This window comes from Vulpes lagopus, chromosome 22, assembly GCF_018345385.1.
Source record: "Vulpes lagopus strain Blue_001 chromosome 22, ASM1834538v1, whole genome shotgun sequence".
In the NCBI taxonomy this organism is placed as follows: domain Eukaryota; kingdom Metazoa; phylum Chordata; class Mammalia; order Carnivora; family Canidae; genus Vulpes; species Vulpes lagopus.
Genome location: NC_054845.1, coordinates 10,595,366 through 10,616,074, shown reverse-complemented (window position 1 = coordinate 10,616,074; position 20,709 = coordinate 10,595,366). Strand labels below are relative to the sequence as shown.

Below are 20,709 nucleotides of genomic sequence, written 5' to 3'. Positions count from 1 at the left end.
GGATAAAGGGTATATGGGTTCTCCCTGCTTTTTCTTGCAACTCATGGGAATCTGCAGCATTTTAAAATAAAGAGTTTAATTTTTATAAAGAAAAAAAAAAAGGAAAAAGAAGAAAACTTACCTTAAATAATTTCCTTAAGGGTGGTAGTCAGACCTGTATATCTATATGATAGATAAAACTCAATTAAATTGAACAAGATAAATTCAGTTGGTAAACCATAAAACATAGGTTATATACAATTAACAGATTTAGAAGTTTGAAAGAATCTATCACCTATGGCAATAAGCTTGTAAATTGAAGACATCAGAATTCTAGAACAAGTTCTCCAAAGTATAAGGTAATTGCTTCACAAAGTCACAAAACCTTCAGAATTCTGTGGGAAAATAAACTTTGAAGTTGTTTGAAGTAAAAAGAAGATTTTTTTTTTTTTTTATGAACCAAAGTAGACAGTGTGTTAAAGAAATGCAGTATTTTGAGACAAACTTCTGGAGTGCTAATCTGAATTGGAAAGGACTAACAAACATCTCTTTCAACTCATAGCTGATTCAGGTGACAGTCTTTCAATAGTTCCTTCACATTTTTAAAGCCCCTTCATAAATTAAGACTTTCAGATATAGTTTAATTTGTTTCTATTTAAACCCTGATCATGACAGGATCCCAAATCATTTCTCCAAAGGTCAGGATGAAAGAAAGTGGGGAAAAATGGGGAATTTGATTTTACCTACCATTTCAAGGCATTGTTTGGTGATGGTAAGAGAATTAGTGTGATATAGTAAAAAGACCTTGGATTTTACAGGCAGAAATATCTAGGTTCAAATCCAGATTCTTCCACTTTCATGGTCATATACCTTTAGGCAATTTACATCCGAGTTTCAGTTTTGTCATCTGCAAAATGATTATACTATCATCTATTTCAAAGAATTTTAAAGGGCTTGGAACATAATAGTCACTTGCTAAATGGTAAGTATTATCTTTATTAACCTGTACAAGTATACTTTAGGATAAATATGAGAAATAGACTTGTTGGATCAAAATTTATGAGCATATTTAATTTTGATATATATATACTGTCAAATTATCTTTTACTAATTTGCATTTGCATCCAAATGTAAGAAAATATTCAGTATTTCACACTTTGTTCATTTTAGTTTTTGCTAATTGTTCACCCAAAAATGATATTCCAATTGTTATTTTAATTAACATTTTCTGACTATTAATAAGTGAACAGCTTTGATGTGTTTATCTTTTGTATCCATATTTCTGTTATTTGACTACTTAAAATCTCTTCCCATATATACAAATTGGGTTGTATATTTGTTTATGTGTGAGAATGCTATATATGTTTCAAGTAACAATGCTTTGTGATCTATGCTGTTTATTACCTTTTTTTTTTTTTTTAACTTCTTTGAGGTCCTTATAGTAATTTTAAGTGTTTAAGTTGCCTAATCTGGCACCTTTCCCTTTGTGGCTGTTAGTTTATATCTTTTTTAGAAGATATTTCTCCTCCCCGGGATTATGTCAGTATTTTCTTAAATGTTTTCTTAATATGTGCATTTTATATTTACATATGTTTAATTCATTTATACCTTTTTTCTGGTATGAGTAATAATTTACTGATATTTTTGCTGAAATAGATAGGCAGTTGTTTCAATACTACAGACACCCTCAGAGATATTGCAGGTTTGGTTTCAGACCACTACATAAAGTGAATATTGCAATAAATCAAGTCAAAAGCATTTTTTGGTTTCAGAATGCATCTAAACATTTTTTTTTAAAGATTATTATTTATCATGAGAGACACAAAGAGAGAGAGAGGCAGAGACATAGGCTAAGGGAGAGGCAGCCTCCATACAGGGAGCCTGATGTGGGACTCAATCCCAGGACTCCAGGATCACGCCCCGGAGTGAAGGCAGGCACTTAACTGCTGAGCTATCCAGGGGTCCCCCAATGCATCTAAAAATTATGCTTACACTATACTGTAGCCCATTAAGTGTGCAATAGTATTATATCTTTAAAAATGTATGTATCTTAATTTAAAAATACTTTTTTGCTAAAAAATGCTATCATCTGAGCTTTCAGCATTATAATAAATGATCACTAATCAACACAAGTAAAATAACAAAGAGGCTTGAAATATTGTGAGAATTGGGATCCCTGGGTGGTGCAGTGGTTTAGCGTCTGCCTTTGGCCCAGGGCGCGATCCTGGAGACCCGGGATCGAATCCCACGTTGGGCTCCCGGTGCATGGAGCCTGCTTCTCCCTCTGCCTGTGTCTCTGTCTCTTCCTCTCTCTCTCTATCATAAATAAATTTTTTAAAAAATTAAAAAAAAAAAGAGAGACCAGGGATCGAATCCCACGTCGGGCTCCTGGTGCATGGAGCCTGCTTCTCCCTCTGCCTGTGTCTCTGCCTCTCTCTCTCTCTCTGTGACTATCATAAATAAATAAAAATTTAAAAAAAGAAATATTGTGAGAATTCTCAAAATGTAACAGAGACATGAAATGAGCAAATGCTGTTGGAAAATGGCACTGATACTCTTGCTCAACACAGGGTTGCCACAAACTTCAATTTATTAAAAAATGTGATATCTGGGAGGTACAATAAAGCAAAACAAATTAAGCATGCCTGTACATATTTATTGCCCATATAGTTAACATGTTTTTGTTTATCAGTATCCCTTCCTGAAGATATCTTCCCTGCCCCAACTCTAATCTTTGGTGTAGTTGGCAAACTTAACACTGTCTTTGTGGCTACAAGGATAATGATATAATTTAAGAATATTAAGAGAAAGCTTTATTCTTTTATATCAAGAGCTTGCAGTGGTATAAGAGGGAATGAATAAGAAAACCAATACAGAGGAAGAAAGATATGAAGAGATAGTGATTTGGTCATATTGAGGCCCTGGAACTAGATCTCCTCATTATATTAGCCAATTTCTTTCTTTTTTCTTAATGAAGTATTTTATTTCTAAATAAGTTTTTTTTTTAATATTTTTGGTTATAATCCAAGATGATATTATTTATTTTTGTGTGTAGAATTTTACAGCTTTGGCCATTAGGAACTCTTTCAGTATACCCTTTGTTTCTTTAACATGCCTCCATCCTTTTGTTTTTTGAGCACTTTCCTACTTTCTGTACTGTTAGATATTCCAGGCTTATCTTGTAATTTTCTTACCCAAATCCTAGAGTCAGTTTTTTCTACCAGGAGCCTTGGTTATTTATATTGGAGAATGATATTTTGAAACCAGGGTCTGGGAACTGGGTGTGTGTGTTGCTATTGTGTCTAGGCAGCAGACAGTTAAATAATATATGTGTGTATACAAACCCATGTATATACATATGTCTATACCTGTTTCTGTATATATATCTGTCTCTTTATATGTTTTGCTAATTATAAGTTTATATTAGTATCTCTGAATTTGTTCCAGAGTTTATTAACCCTCTTTTCTTGCTTTTGTCCAATGTAACTTCTCTTTCCCACAGTGAGAAACTTGGCTGTCATCATCCACTATTTATTTACTTATTTATTCCATCCCAATATAAGTGCAAAGTAGTGTCAGAATTCCTAAATTATACCATCCATACCCATGAAGAACAAATTTACCTACTAGCACACAGTGTTTATGTACAGTTTACTTTGTCTTTATTACAATTTCCAGTCAAAACATTATTTTCCAAAGTTACTAAGGTTAGTTCCTTTTTTCTCTTACCCCTTTCAGTGAGGTTATATATTTTACATTTGTAATACAGTTGGATTTATTTGTCAATGTCTGCATTACTTCTTGACTACCAACATTCTGTTTTTTATTGTTTTGAATTTACATACGTTAACGTTCATTCTTTGCGAAGTAGAGATCAGTGGATTTTTGGCAAATGAATAATCATGTATTTTAATTAATTTTTTTAAAAAAATATTATCCATTGAAGTTTTTTCATTCCACTTGAGTCAGTTTTACAGATATTTTCCTATATGCTACTGGTGCTTTCCTAGACTGCTTATTAAGATTAACTAGGCATCTGTACCTTAATTTTTCATCTGGTAGTTCATTGCTTATACAACCTATATATCAATTACATCACTTTAAGTGGCTGTAATGTTTTTATTTTAATAATAGGCAATAGTTTTTTTTTTTTGACAATAGTTTTTTTATAATTAAAGTATAAACATACAATGTTATATAAATTTCAGATGTACAACATATTGATTCAACAATTCTATACATTATTCAGTGCACATTATGGGTGTCACCACCATCTATCACCACATAATGCCACTGTCATACCTTTAGCTCTATTTCTCATACTTCATCCTCAGCATGGGAATCTATATCTCATGACTCCCAATGACTATTTTACAACTGGAAATGTATACCTCTTAGTCTCCCTTATCTATTTTGCCCATCCCCCCATCTGCCTCCCTTCTGGCAGCTACCAGTTTTCTGTATTTAAGCGTCTGGTTTTCTTTTTTTATTTGGTTGGGTTTTTTTGTTTTGTTATGTTTTGTTTTTTAATTCCACATATAAGTGAAATCATATGTATTGTCTTTTTCTGACTCATTTTACTTAACATGATACCCTATAAGTCCATTCATGTTGTCAAATGGCAAGATTTCATTATTTTTTATTATAATACCCAATACTTTTATTGCAAGTTCCTATATATGAACTCATTTAATCCCCATAGCAATCCTGTGAAATATTTTTAAATTATTTTCTATGTGGTAAAATTAAGTCATGGACTAGCTAACTGATATTAGTCTGAGGATAATCAAGGTAAGCCTGGGTTTTGAACAGAGGCACACTGCTCTGAAGTCTGTGCTGCAAAACAACTAAATTCTACTATCTCTCGTTGTGAGCCTGCATAAAAATTATTTAATCAATGCCTATTAATAATACCTTTTGGGGAAAAAAATAATGCCCTTTGTAGTTTTTTGTAGGTTTTAAGCTTTTATGTTTTCCCACATTACCACCACCCCTAGCTTTTTTTAAAATTAAAACAATACCTACACAGTCCCCCCAAAATCAGTCTGCACAGAAGGGTATAAAATAAAAAGAAAAAGTCATCCTTCCCCACCCACATCTACACTATCTGTCTCCCTTACCCAAGACAACTGCTTTTAACAATTTGCCTTGTAATTCTTGTAAGTTTTATTATAGTTTTAAATTATGTAGTTCAAACTTTATCAACTAATCAACTTCAGGTAGAATATGTTGGTGTCACTCTGAAAGATGATTTAGAGCATTTATAATATTTCAAACCTTTTTTCTATAACTTTTCTTCTCAGTTTTATTAGACATTATTTTTCTAATGGTTATTTGTAACGCTGTGATTAATACGTTTAAAATATTTCTTGGCATGTGATGTGATGAGTACTGAGTGTTATACTATATGTTAGCAAATTGAATTTAGAAAATAAATTAAAAATTCTTGTCATATAAACCAATAGGCATTATCTACCAACTTCCTACTATGAAAGATGAAAAAGATTTTTTTTAAAGTTTCATTTTCCTATCCCTTCCTTTTTCTTTTTGTTGTCATTGTTACTTATATATTATCATTTCTCTGTCAGGGTTTCTAATACATTGTTATATTGCTCTAGTTAAATCGCCCATGCTTTTGTTTATAGATTGGCTCTATTTTAAAATATAAGAAAAATTAATTTATAAATAATAAATAAGTAATTAGTATAAGTATAATTCATAATAAAATTTTATATAATTTATATAAATATAATTTATAATAATTAGTACTTATAAATAACATAGTATTATAATTTGAATATAAATCTCTGCCAAACTAAATAATGTATGTAATAGATCCATGAAAAGTAAATGTCACATGTCTGCTTCTAGTAAAGATGGAGTTTAGAGGAATGTGATTTGTCTTTCTTCCTTTATCAATAAGAAAACCAGAAACAAAATTATGGAAAAGCAGTTTTTAGACATTGAGAAGATGATAGCATGGGACTGTAATTTCTTAAGAAAAGGACAAAGTCACACCAGTTTTCTGCACAGCAGCACCAGGAGAGAGAACCAAAACAGAGCTTGGAGGTCTCACTGAATTGAAGAGATTAAAGTTTGGTGCACAGAGGCAAAATTTGTGGAGTACAGTACTGGAGTGGAAGGAAATGTAGAACACGAAATCTCCAGATAACTGTGAAGGATGTCCCCTTTAGTCTTTGGGATTAATCTGAATAGTGAAATAGTAGAGTCAAGAAAAAGAACCACTGAAAAAAAGTATTGGGTAGAACATTCTGGGAACTCAAATAGCTAGAAATAAACCATTTTCCTATAGGCCAGAGAGAAAAGTGTATGTGACAGCAACTAGAAGGCCCATCTTTGTTGAGAGACTAAGCCCTACATTAAAGGCTTTTGGACAATACCCCCTCACCACCAATAAGTTTCTCAGTATCTTAATATGTACTAGTACTTAATATGTACTAATAAAATACTAGATTAAAGAAGAAAGCAAGATCTAGAAACCAAAAGCAAGATCTAGAAAATTTATCATTCTCAGCATCCAATAAGAAATTATAGACATACCCAAAAAAGAAAATTTGACCCATAATGCAGGGGAAAATCAATTAATAGGAACAGACCTAGAAATGACAGAGAAGATGGAACTAACAGAAAAGGATGTTTAAAGAACTATTACAAATACATTCCATATATTCAAGATGATAGAATAAACATGAGCATGATGAGGAAAGAAATGGAAGGTATAGATAGACAAAATGGAATTTTTAGAGATGAAAAAGGAAGTAATAGTAATATTAGATGCTAGCAAAATATCAGTAAACCTGAAGGGATAGAAGTTATAGAATAAAGCACAATGAGAAAAAAAATTTTAAAAAGGAGAGTAAGTAACTTGTATGAAAATATCAAGGGGTAAGACATACATGTAATTGGAGACTTATAGGGAGGCGAAACTAAAAAATGTATTTGAAGAAATTATGGCCAAAAGTTTTTCATATTTAATGAAACTATAAACCACAGAACAAGAAATTCAATGAACTCAAAGAGAATAGACCTAAAAAAAATTCTCAGACATATCATAATCACTTTGCTGAGAATCAGTAGTAAAGAGGAAACCTTAGGGGGAGGGGAGAAGAAGGCACATTTATTGTAGAGGAAGAAATATAACAGACTTTTTGTTAGAGATTATGCAAGGGAGAGGACTGTGTAATGCCATCTTTAATAGAAGGAAAAACATCACGAACCTAGAATTCTTTAACCAGTTATACTGTTTTTCAAAACAGAAGTTAAAATACCCTTTCAGCAAACAAAAGCTGAGAATTCATTGCAAGAAGACCCCCACCATATTGAATAAATATTCAAGGAAAGTGATATAAACAAAATGGTAGAATAAACAGCTCCAAGTTTTTATTCCTCTGAAAAACATTGTAAAAGCATCCAGAAGCTATCTGAGCCAGCTTCATAGGAGCTCTGGAAAACAATCAAATTTTATGGCAACTAAGCAAATACTCAAGAAAAAGCCATCTTCAAAATGATAAGACATTTCATGGCATTCTTACTCTTGTTTACTTCTTCCTAGGATAGCAGCACTCTTGGTCTTGAGCAGTGGCAGCCCAATTCCCAGTTACCTTGATTGAACTAGATAAAGCATAGGAAGACCTTATGTGCGAATCATTATGTATGTATGTTTTAATCTTGCTGGGTCGATACAGGAAGGACTGACTAGTTCAGCTCTGTCTCATAACTTGGAATTCAGGCAGGTCAGTTAGATCCTGTCAGCTGAGTCTGCCGTTTGTTTGTTTGTTTGTTTATTTTCATGAGAGAGAAAGAGAGGCAGAGACATAGGCAGAGGGAGAAGCAGGCTCCATGCAGGGAGTCCAATGTGGGACTTGATCCCGGGACCCCAGGATCATGACCTGAGACAAAGGCAGACGCTCAATCACTGAGCCACCCAGGCATCCTTCTATTTTAAGATAGTCTAGTCTTTCAGAAGATTCTCCCAACAACTTCCAGTTATATGTAGTTGGCCAGAAACTTGTCACATAGTTAGAACAGAGGCTGGAAAATGTAGGTTTTTGTTTTTTTTTTTAAGCAGGGAACATTTCTACCTAAATGCTAAAAAAAATTATGTTCCTAAGATAATATATATTGTGGGAAGTCAATGATCAGAACAAGAGGCTAGTTAGGAGACTAATGTTTGGAAAAAGATCATAGTGGCTTGTGCTACAATCGTAGTGGGGTTGATGGGGAGATATAACTGGACATTTGATATATTTTGAAGGCAGCAAACACAGGAGTTAATGCTGGATTATATATGGTAAAGAGAATTAAAGAAATAAAAAATATTTAGGTTATAAGCCAGTAGATGGTATAATCAATAACTGAGATGAGGAAAAATAGAGAAAGGCCAAGGTTCTATGCGTTTTAGAGAGAGGGAGGGGAACAGCATTAGTAATCCAGAATTCTCTTTTGTGATTTGTTAAATCTGAGATACCTATTATTACACAGCTAAGAGGAAATCATGATCTTTTTGATATCTTGAGATACTATTTTTTTGAAAATCTTAAGATTTTTTTTTAATATCTCAAGATACTATTTGGAATGTTTTCCAAGGGTCACCTTCTCCTCACATTCCTGAGAAATAATCTCTATTTACTCTGGGGTTAATTCTGTTTGTTCTTATTGATTCTTCATTGCATGTATTGATTTTCCTCATATATCTGGTAAACTTTGTTGGCTCATTTTATGTTTGTGAATGAAGGAATATATTGGCTATATAGTTATGCTTTGTGTGACAGGCAAGCTTCCCTGGAGGGTAAATGGGGATGGAAGAGGCTAGACAGGATGGCTGGGGACTCAACAATATTTCCAAAGAACCCATGAGTTTCTCTCCTAGATGGAACTTCCTTTTCTTTCTTTTTATACCCTTTTTGTTATCTGATGTGGAAATGTCATCGACAGCAAGCTCTATTCTGCTTCCCTGTCAAGGCTCAAAACTCATAGGATTTCTACCTGGGCAGATGGCACATTTACTTTAGAAAGCAGGTTTTTTGATGTTCTGGGTAGATGATTGAGAAAGACAATGCTACCAGCAGCATATACTCTGGTATGCTGAAAAGGAGAAGATCCAGCTGTTCTGAATGCAGCTTTTTAATTAATGATAATTGCACCATCATCTGAAACTCTTTGATATGCTGTCCTTGAATTTTTTGCTTCTAAGATCCACCTGATTTCTGTCGTTCAAGGTCTAATTTTCTTGATGGGGTTTCTATTCAATCAATCTCATCTACTTTAATAATTTCTGAATTTCCTCAACTTTCTAAATCCTGGTGTCTCATCTTACTGATTTCCAGTATTACTATGGGATTTTTCTTTTTGAAATATTGTTTTCTGTTAATTCACTAGGACCTTGGGAGGTAGGAGAGAATAGAACCACATGTTTAGTCCATCATCTTGAAGCTTCTATATTGGTTTGTTTTACTGTCATTTTCTGATTTCCTGAGGTAAATGCTTAAAGTATTTCTCTCTAGTGTAAATGTACTGTTTTTTTTTAATTCATAAAGCACTTCATATTCTTTAAATAACAATTCAGAGTTAAATGGCATAAAAGTTCTTGTCTAGAGATGTTAGCATTTTATGTCCTTTCACACATTCTTTTAAGCTTATATTAGGGGAGAGTTTTTATATCTTTTGTGTTTTTTACAAAAAAAGATAATATATATATTTTTACTGTTCTTCAGCTTCTTTGTCATATATATTTAATTTATAAATTTTCTACTAAATTTGTTTAAAATAATGGAATTTCAAATGTTGGAGTTCAAGCTGTTTTAGGGAAATTTGGAGAAATTCAAGCAAAGAAAAACAAAACAATCAAAAGAACAGATGTGGAAAAGTCTGAGGTGTATTTCAAGAATTCATAGACACATCTGTCTGAAGGGGAGAAATTATAGGGAATATTGAGAAACTTGTAGAAATAATTTAGTCAATGTGTTAAGACAAATAGCTGCAAAAGTGGGAAGGTGATGAAAATTTAAAGTCATGTTATTAACTGCTTAATATTAATGAACAGTTAAAGGTGTTACTAATGGAAACATCATTCATTGAACTGCTATTTTAATTAACTTGATATATAATAAACCTCCTGCTGTCTAAAGGAGATAATATATTGGAAAGTAGTTTGTAGTACTAAGTACTCTCAAAGAGATGGTGTCAAGTTTTGTCTAGCTGAGTTGGCAGGGTGAATACACATTATGATGCTTCCAAAGAATCACTTTTAGTCACTGCAGTCTTGATTGTGTAGTGGAAGGAGTATCCAATGAAAATTTAAGATGCTTAGGATTTAGGCTACTAATCATCTGGATAACTTGGGGCAAGAAACTTCAAGTTCAGATTCTTGTATGAAACAAGGAGTAGGATTGGATTATCTCTAAAGCACTTTTCATCTCCAAAAATTCAGTGGTTCTATGATTTTATAATTGTTCCTATAGACCTTAATCTGGAATCAAGTGTTTCCAGATTAGGCAGTGTAAGTACCCATTTAGCAATTACAGGTAAGGGAATCATTAAAAATTCTTTCTATCCCAAATGCCATTTTTTTTTTAAAGGTAAGAAGGGGCAGAGGGAAAGGAAGAGAGAATCCTAAGCAGGCTCCACACCCAGCACATGAGCCTCATGCGGGGCTAGATCTCACGACCCTGAGATCATAACCTAAGTCAAAATCAAGAATTGGATGCTTAACCAACTGAACCACCTGAGGCCCCTAAATGCCAGTTATTATCTAATCCATTTTATAACCTTTTAAAATGAAGTTATATTAATTCTCACAATTCTATTTCTTTTCTACTTTTGTTTCTGCTTCAAGTTGCTGTGCATTGTCTTGATTTTACAAACTCAGTAGGATGAATATTATAGTATCAAGGAAGCTAAGATGATATGTGTAAATGCATTATATATGTATAGATTTCTTTGATAATTGACAAAGTAAATTATAGTAGTTATGAGAAACATATTTAGGTTTTAAGCTTTTTTATGTCTTTATACATTGAAAGAATAAAATTATCTTGGGAAATATCCTTGCATTATAAGCAGTCTAAAATTAAAACTTCTCTTTTTATAAGGTGATTTTTTCACCAGTGGAATACACTTTACCATCTTTCAGACCAGAATTTATAGAATTTAAACCAAAGTATCCGGTGAGTCCTGAATTATCCTATCCCAATAGCAATTATATTTAAATACTAGGCTTCTCCAATATTTTATATAATTTAATGGTTCCTAAACCAGACTACCCATTATAAACACCTGGCTGTCTTTTAAAAAATATCTGTTCTCAGGTCCTACCTCTGACCTGATGAATCTCAATCTGGAAGTGGAGCCTGGGAATCTGTATTTCTCAGAAAAACCCAGGGAATTCTTATGCTGTCATCTGGATATCAACTAACATTTGAGGAACAGTTATAATAAATTGTATCCATTACAATGAAGTTTGAACAACTAAGTTGAAATAAACTAAAACAAATAAGAAGCTGATTACTTCACATTTTGCTTTTTTTCAACTGGATAATATAGAAGTTGTATGAACAAACATTAGAATAAGTTTAAAATATTTGAATAAACTTTTTCCCAAAAGCTATTTCAGTGATAGACAAGTTCGATCCCAGAGCAACAAAACTGCCCATGGATATTACACTGAAATTTCCCTATAATCCAGAATTTTTTATACTACTCTCTTTTAGCCATTTATCAGGCATGTGTGATATTCATCAAAAAGTAAGATTCTACTGTGACATGTTAAGGAGTGGGTGAAACTCATCATCATTGTTAAAATTTGCAGACTTAAAAGCAGATGATCTATGCTCCCAAGTTAGTCTTTAGAAAATATTTGTGATACTTTTAATAGAAGATCTACTACTTGCTTTGCATTTAAATGTTTTTTTGGACTGCTATTAAAATGGTAAATATTTCTAGGATAGGACTTAAATCTTGATGTTAGCTATTGTCTAAGTAAGTGCAGCTAACACTGGAAATTAAGTTCTTTTTTAAAAAAAACTATGAATGCAGTTTAAGTATTTAAAATACTCTAGGTGGCAAAAAGCTCTCGGATACAAAATAGTATAGTATCAGAATTAGGAATTTTAAAATTTTGCCTTAAAATTTTCATTCCAGTTTCAAATATTTTAAAATAATTAGTTTTCTCTTTGTAGACAGTAAGTAGATGAATAATTTGACAGATTGCTCAAAGAAAATTAACTAGCAAATTTATTATAAATTCAAATAAATACTACAGAATTTTCTAACCTTTTGTTTTTAACATTACAGTTCCAGGAATTCAACTCTAAGAATGGTTTTGATCCTTTTCTAAGGAATATAAACCACAAAATGTCAGTCGGAAAAAGGAAAGAGCAAGATATGTACAAATGTAGGAATATTTTAAATGCAGAGGTTATAGAGCATGAAGACCAAGATCCTCCTTACCCAACATATTCAAAAACTGCAAGACCTACTAATAAAACCTGGCCTCATGATCCTGGCATCACCACAGCAAAGACTTTAGACATAAAGACTAAGCTAAAGTTAGCCCATGATCCCGATTTCATCACAATAAAGACTTTAGACACTAAGAAAAAGTTAAAAGAAAGACTACCAAATGTATCTCTACCTAATTTTGAAGGAGAATCATCAATGACTGGAAATGTAAATACATGTCGCTTCTCAAAATCATTAAATCTTACTTCTCACCTAGAAGGTTTAAAACAATCAATTATGCTCAAGTCAATTTTAAGTAAAAATCTGCAAGACCTTTCAGATAAATTATTTTCTAAACCAGAGTTTTCTGTGGACACTGAAGCAAGAAAGGAAAGTCGTAGTTCTCCACTTCCGAGTGTTTATGATGAGCCACGAAGTAGTTTGGAAAACAAAGTATTTGAAAAAGTTAAAGATTTAAATAGCTGGCTTTCAGAAAAAGATATTTTAAGTTCAAAGTCTCTTTTAAGACAAATAATTAAAGATATTCCTGCAGATTCACTTTCAGAAGGTGGATCAAGAAATTCTCCAGTGGTAGAAAGGGCACTTGTCTCTGAAAAACACTTGGAAGCTGGTGAGATTGATTTTCCAATAAAAAATAATTTCAAAAAGAAACATTCAAAAATTGAACTGTCTAGCTCCAAACCAGATGTAAGTGACAGTGCACATGATTATGTTATAAAGCAAATATTCACTGCACCTGTCTTCTCAGAGTTGGAAGTGGGAGTGAAAGAATTAAGTGAGACATCAGTAAATTTGCAGAATCAATTACCCACAGCTTGGGAGAGTATATCTTCAAATATTCTACTTCAATATGAGGAAAACAATGATGAAATAGAATTGCCACAGGCCAAATCTGTTATAAGCCAGATAATACAAGCATTTCCTATAGATAGTCTTTTGGAATCTGGGATAATCAAAGTGATAGAATTAGATAAAGAATATCAGAAGAGATCTGTGATAGCTTCAGAGACCGTCTTTGCTGGAGAAGAGCCAAAGTATTCCACAGAGGATTATTTGGAAACCCAAAGCAGTACAGAACCTCTTTCAGAGCAGAACACACTCATCTTTCCCAAAGAAACCACTTCTTTGAATAGAGTTGAATATGTGGATGAAGGTCAAAATTTATCCCTACAACATTCAAAATATCAGTCAGCACCAGATAAAAAAACAGATATGCCAAATAATAGTCAGAGGTTTGATAGAGAAGAAAATGATCTAAATTCTACTTTAGAAAATTTAAGTAACTCATTAATGGTTAAACTTAATGATTCAGATGTAATAATGTTAAAATCCTTCTTAAAACTTATGTTTAATATTTTTTTCAAATATAATCAGTTTGATAGAAGACAACCAGAAAAAGAATTAGAAAGACTAATTCAGCATCCTGTTCCAAATAATACAGAAGACCTTGAAGAAATCGAAGAGAATTTTGATAAAGCAGATAAATTAGACAGAAAACCTATTTTGAGTCCAAAACTGCGTATATTTCTAGAAGAACTCTCAGAGTCAGAAATAAAAAACTTAAAATCTGAACTAAGTAAACATATCCAACATTACCTTGTAGAAAGACTTTCAGAATCTGGACACATCACCAAAGAAGACTTACCAAAAATCTATCAAAATCTGTATTTGATGAATGAGAAAGTGGAGCCAAAAGGGCAAAATATTTTTCTGGAAAAATATTCGGAAACTGTAAAAGAAATCATGTCTTTTGTAAATAATTTTAATCATCATTTCATAGATAAACATTTGGAAATAAAGCTAAGATCTTTTTTAAATGAGATTCTCCAAAACTATTTCCTAAAAAACCTTTCTGAAAGCAGTTTATTTAAAGAGACAGAATCTGAGACTGTCCACTCAAACATGTCTTCTCTAAGAACTAAAAGTGCCTCCATATCTTTTCATGAGTTAAGACAAGACATTTCAAGGGGGAGTTTTGGGAAAAGACTTGACTTAGAGATGAAATATCCTTTAAATAAATCTCTACAAAACTATCTTATAGCTTTAACAGAAAATGAACTTTTAAATCTAAAAGCCAATTTAAGCAAACACCTCCAGAGCCTTTTTATAGAAAAACTTTCAAAGTCAGGACTACTCACAGAAAGACAATTAGAGGGGATCAACCAACATATAAATTTGATCAATTCTAGTACTAAACCATTAAAATGTATAAAGCCAGATTTATCTTTTAGAAATGAAAATCAACTTATGGAAGAGAATTCAGAAAAGCAAAATAAATATTCAAAAATTATTCAAAAAATGACTTTACAAAAAGTTCCTAAAGATAGACTTACTGAAATGGAACTGACCAAAGAGGAAGAAAAGGAATATTTTTCCTTACAGAATATTAAGGAAAATCCATCAATAATTGAGGAACAGAAAAGATACTATCCTAAAGAAGGAGCCAAAACCCTGAGATTAATTAAACTACAACCTTCTTTCATCAAAAATACCCAAGTGATTCCATTAAATAAGTCATCAGAAAGACTTACAGATATAGTGCTTAAGAAACACAGGAAAGAATATGGTTTTATCCAGCTTCCTCGAGCAGAAAATTATGATTTTAAAACAGATATTCAAGACCCACATAGTTGGAGTGGCAAATCAAAAACAAGTCAGTCAAATGTTTGCTTTGAAAGGACACCAAAAACAAAGCCCCTTGAAAAAAAAGAGCACAATATGTGTAAGTTGATAGCACAGGAAAAACCTGAAGCTGTACTGTCACTTTATCCAAGAATTCCTAATTGCAAAATGCCAAGTGAAAATGAAGACTATGTATACAAATACACTTTTCCTTCCAGGCAGAGTAGCACTTTAACTCATTTCAATTTAGAGGCTGGGGAGAAATCAAAGTTAGAAGACCAGTATATTCGGAGATTGAAAGGAAATAATAATAATAATAAAAAACAACATTTAGTAACATTTGCACAATACAAAAAAATACATACTCTTTCTGTAAGAGAAAATGGAATTTGTGATGAAAAATATGCCAAGTTCCCTGAATCACAGTCTTTAAAATACAAAATTGTGGAAGCTCAGAAAAACTCAAAACCATCCCTCTTCCCAGAAGTATTAAAGACAGAAAATCTAAAGCCCAAGGTCCGAAAAGAAAGAGACCGTGTCAACAAACAAAAGAAGTCATTTAGCAAGATACTACCAACCACACTGCCCACCACAAGAATTCTAAGGAAATCTGTTCCAAGAACATTGCTTCACTGGACTGCAAGAAGAACTATACATGTAATACTGTTTTTCTAAGTCTTCTCATTTTGTATTTAGCAAAGTTTGTAAATCTACTTTAGGGTATATATGTCTGTATGCAAGTATGTGTGTAACCTTTGTTGCCCCAAGATATACGGACTGTCAAATTTTTAAAAATTCTTCTGACATTCAAATTCACCTCACCCAATTCAAAACGCAGTCACAAAATCAGGGGACTGGTAACACATTTAGTGCCTTTGTGTAAAATAGATAAAGGCCACTCCCTCTAGAGCACGAATTAGAAAAAGACACCCTTTCTTCTGAGCTGACACTGTAGACTGAGACACCCTGGAGCAAGAGCACATTGCTCTGTCCATGGAAAACTGATTTCAGCCACAACTCACCCCTCAGCCAGGGGATCCATGCAGGCACAACCGATACAATTATTGGCAGTGACTGTATATACTATGGAAACATAGCTCGGATTTTGTTTTCATGCAGATATAAATATATAATTCTCAGATTGCTAAGTTATATTTGTTTCAGTAAACAAAGATATGTGCCAGTTATTCTGATAAGCATTAGATATGCAATTTTTTTTTCAAATTTATATATATGCATTTATAATCTACTGGACTATGGATGAAAAAATTTTAATTTAACTTCTATTACCATTGCCCCTCTGGTATATCATGTGCTAAGAAACTTGGAATTCAAACCTATTTATAATATTAACATAAAACAATTAGGAAGGTAAACCTGCTGCCAGACTTTATGCGAACCATTCTAAAGCAAAGTTAAAATCTAGGAATGGAAGGACTTACTTTAATTTTCTGGACTACTGCTCTTCTCCGTTAGTGTATATAAATAGGTATGACCCACAACTGAGAGAACTCATAAATCCCAAAATAGTATTACATTGATAGTTTGATGTGCATAATCCTTTGAATGAGAAAATAGGTCTAATTTTGAACAGTTGCTTTTTTTTTTCTTAGAACAGTTGCTTTGAATTTGCTTTCATAGTAAAGCAAATTTAGCTTTAGTAAATAGTAAAATTAGTAGCAGGGAAAATATTATCAATGCAGCTTATACTCTTAACTTTGGATTTCTCTTTCCTATTAAATTTGGTGATTTAGTATTGACTGTGTGTATACACTTAGTGGATACGTGTGTGTATCAACTATGACAAGGAAGTAGAAGATGGGCTCATAGTTTTGGGAAAGGAAAGACTTTCTGAAGTTCCTTTACACAAATTGAGTCTTTAATATCATTTTTCCAAACAAAACAATAAATAGTGTTTATATCATATAATATGAGATCATATAGGATCTCAGAAACTTTATCCTAAGAGTGGGCAGGAGAGATGGAGTTCTCTTTATTTTTCTCTGTTAAACCAGCAGTCCCTAAACTTTCCTCTCCAGTGGAGTTGAGAAAATTGAGTGGTAGGAGAGCATTTTTTTTCAGATCATTGGAAAGACTTGCTCATCTGATTCTTTTCTAAAATCCAAGAATCTCCCAAAGGAGTCAAAATAGAAGATCAGAAATTGAATTGTAGGACCATCCAGAAAAGTAACCAGTTGTGTGGGTCTCCATGCCCTTCGGCTGGTACTCCAGCAATCAGTTATTTCATCTGTAAAGCAAGAATTATATATTACCAAAGTAGCAGAAATTCCCTTAAATGTGGCTTACCTAATTGTTCCACATACATAAGAGGAGAAGAGGAAGAATGTTTCCTTGCCTTCTTCAAACCCAGGCAAAAATAAAGTAGGTAAAATTTGTTTTTAGACTCTTTATACCCCCTTTTTTGTAAATCTTTCTTGCACTAATTCTTAGTCCTGTACAACCTCTCTCTACCCTCCAATTCTATTAATTCATTCTCACCTTCTCTCTAAATCAGGATAGCTTATTGCTTTGGTGTGGTCATCTCTGCAAAGTGTTAAGGGACAAGATGCTCAGACTGCATGAGAAACTAGTTCATACTAGCGTAAGAATGACTAATAGCTCCATACCCTCTTAGGGATAATTGTAGGTTATTATATGTTTATTATAAAAGAGAGTCATATTATGTAAATTTTTAAAAAAGGAAAGGAAAACAAAGCCCATAATCCTATCACCCTAACCCAATGATAATTTTTAAAAAATTAATTTTGGTGTATATCTTTCTAGTTATTTTCCTAAATGTTTTACTTCTTTACTCAGAATGTACATAAAAATTTTTATTACTTTAAACAGTATAACTATGTCCTTGGATGCCAGGATCTCTATGTGTGCGTGAAAGTGCATTAAAGAAGATGTTTATTAACTTTTAAAGAATGAAACTCTGGATTATATAAAGTATCAGTTCATGATTTATATTTGGGGTTGGAGAAAATATATTTTGGAGAAGAATTATAGAATAGGCTAACTGCCTTGGTCTAGGAGTCTGATTCCTAAGGACAGCTCTCCTAAGTTTTTCTGGTTTCCAGCTTCGTATCTTCTATCCCTTCTAAAATACAAGATCCTTTGAAACATTGGCCTTTTTTTTTTTTAAGCATGGTTTCTTTTTTCTTTTTCTTTTTCTTTTTTTTTTTAATTCATTCATGAGAGACAGAGAGAGGCAGAGACACAGGCAGAGGGAGAAGCGGGCTCCATGCAGGAAGCCTGAGGAGGGACTCAATCCCAGTCTTCCAGGATCACACCCTGGGCTGAAGGCGGCGCTAAAGCGCTGAGCCACCTGGGCTGCCCCAAAAGCATGGTTTCTATAATAGGATCTAATAGGAAGCATTGGGTTTAGGATCTGAATTTGGGGACTGCCTATAAAATATTTGTTGCCTTTATTTTTTCTCTTTAACTGTTGATATTACAAACTTCAGTTCTTGGAAATTTGAATGTATTTTTAAGAAAACTAACTCACCAACCTGAATTTTTATTTTAATACTTAGGATTGTTCGGATAGATTTGAGGATATACCTGTGACCCCATTTAAGCATGCTGAACAAGCAAAATCAAGAACAAAGCTTTTAGGAAAAAGCTCAGATGATAGCCATAATCAGTTAAAACACTTCACAAGACCGAATACTGCTCCAGAGGTTAACAAACGGCGAGAGAGCTACAATGGAAAACTTACAAGTCCTCGAATGGTTTCAGCAGGTTTAGTGTACGTCAATGATGCAATCCCAAATTATGAAATCCATAAAATGCGGCAAAAAAAAAGATTAAGAGAGAATATTGAAAAGTGTTCGCTCATTTGTGATATTATCCAAATGTTAAAAGTTCAGAACGATATATAAAGCCAACAGTCAATTTCTCCAATTAACAAAATGGTTTGGAGATCTGTCCTTTTGTGTGATAGAAATCAACCAAATTTCATCTTGTTAGAACCATTTTGTTTAAATTAAAATGAAAAAGAAGCACTTTTGATGTAAATGTGTTTTTGTTTATGAACCTTAGGGAACAGACCAAGAAATACATATTCAGTTCATATTTGTTAAGTTTTATTTTCCAGCTTTTCTCTCTTTTTACTGTATAACAATATCCTATCGGTTGATAGTCCTCTGATTTCCCAAATCTTTGTTAGTCTCTAAATTATTTCTGTCTACCCAGTGTTCAGGGTCTTTATTTGCAGTTATTTATGTTTAGCCTTTTATTATGAATATACTTATTTTTGGCTCTAAGTATATTTCCAGATGCAACAGTATGTAATTTTCTGGGCTTAGGGAACATCCACTAATTTTAATATCATCTGCTATTACAACTTTTGCACTATAAATAAATATAAGAACAGATTTAATACTATTTCCTGAGGCACCTCCTATGGTGGACCGACTCTTCTAACTTACTCAGAAAACTATGAAAGGACCTCTTTAATAGCATAAAACTTAGGAAATCACATTAAACTGTAGAAACAGGGACACCAGGGTGGCTCAGCAGTTTGGCACCTGCCTTCATGCCCAGGGTGTGATCCTGGGGTTCTGGGTTCGAGTCCCACATCAGGTTCCCTGCATGGAGCCTGCTTCTCCCTCTGCCTGTGTCTCTGCCTCTCTCTCTGTGTGTGTGTCTCTCATTAATAAATAAATAAAATTTTAAAACTATAGAAACTGCATAAAAATTAGCAAGATGAACATAGGATTTATTTTTATTTATTATTTGAGAGAGACTTCTGAGAATTGGTTTTACCCCCCCTCTTTTTTTAAGTTCAAGTATAATTAACATGCAGTTTTATATTAGTTTCAGGTATACAATATAGTGATTCAACAATTCTATACATTACTAAGTGTCCATCAAGGTAAGTGTACCTTTAATCCCCTTCACCTGTTTCACCCATCCCCCGACCTACCTCCCCTCTAGTTACATTTGTTCTCTATATTTAAGAGTCTGGTTTTTGTCTTTTTTTTTTTTTGTTCATTTGTTTTTTAAATTCTACATGAGTGAAATCATATGGTATTTGTCTCTCTGACTTATTTCCCTTAGCATTATACTTTGTAGATCCATTCATCTTGCGGCAAGTAGCAATATTTCTTTCTTTTTTATTACTGAGTAATATTCCTATGTGTGTGTGATGTCTATCCATTCATCTAGCAATGCACACTTGAGCTGCTGCCATATCTTGACTATTGTAAGTAATGCTCTAATAAACATAAGGATGCATATATCTTTTCAAATTAGTGTTTTTGTATCCTTTGGGTAAATACCCAATAGTAGAATTACTGGATCATATGGTAATTCTATTTTTAATTTTTTGAAAAACTGCCAGACTGTTTTCCACAGTGGCTGCATTGGTTTGTATTCTGGCAAACAGTGCATGAGCGGTATTTTTTCTCCACATCCTCACTAACACTTGTTATTTCTTATGTTTTTTATTTTACCCATTCTGACAGGTGTTAGGTAATTTCTCATTGTGGTTTTGATTTGCACTTCCCTGATGATGAGGGATGTTAAACATCTTTTCACGTGTGTATCTTCTTGGGAAAAAGGTCTATTCGTCTCCTCTGCCCATTTTTAAATTGGATTATTTCTTTTGGGAGGTTGAGC

At 33.0% G+C, this 20,709-nt stretch overlaps 1 protein-coding gene across 7 annotated transcripts in view; it reads left to right on the top strand.

The window, feature by feature from the left end:
• The window catches only part of C2CD6 (C2 calcium dependent domain containing 6), a 107,101-nt gene extending 87,477 nt beyond the window's left edge, over positions 1-19,624 (top strand). For all 7 annotated transcript variants that reach the window (XM_041737608.1, XM_041737604.1, XM_041737606.1 and 4 more), the window contains 3 exons: positions 11,091-11,165; positions 12,292-15,738; positions 18,621-19,624. In XM_041737608.1, the coding sequence (XP_041593542.1) occupies positions 11,091-11,165; positions 12,292-15,738; positions 18,621-18,968 (3,870 nt within the window). In that variant the 3' untranslated portion in view covers positions 18,969-19,624. The remainder of the gene's footprint in view (positions 1-11,090; positions 11,166-12,291; positions 15,739-18,620) is intronic.
• The last annotated feature ends 1,085 nt before the right edge of the window (positions 19,625-20,709 follow it).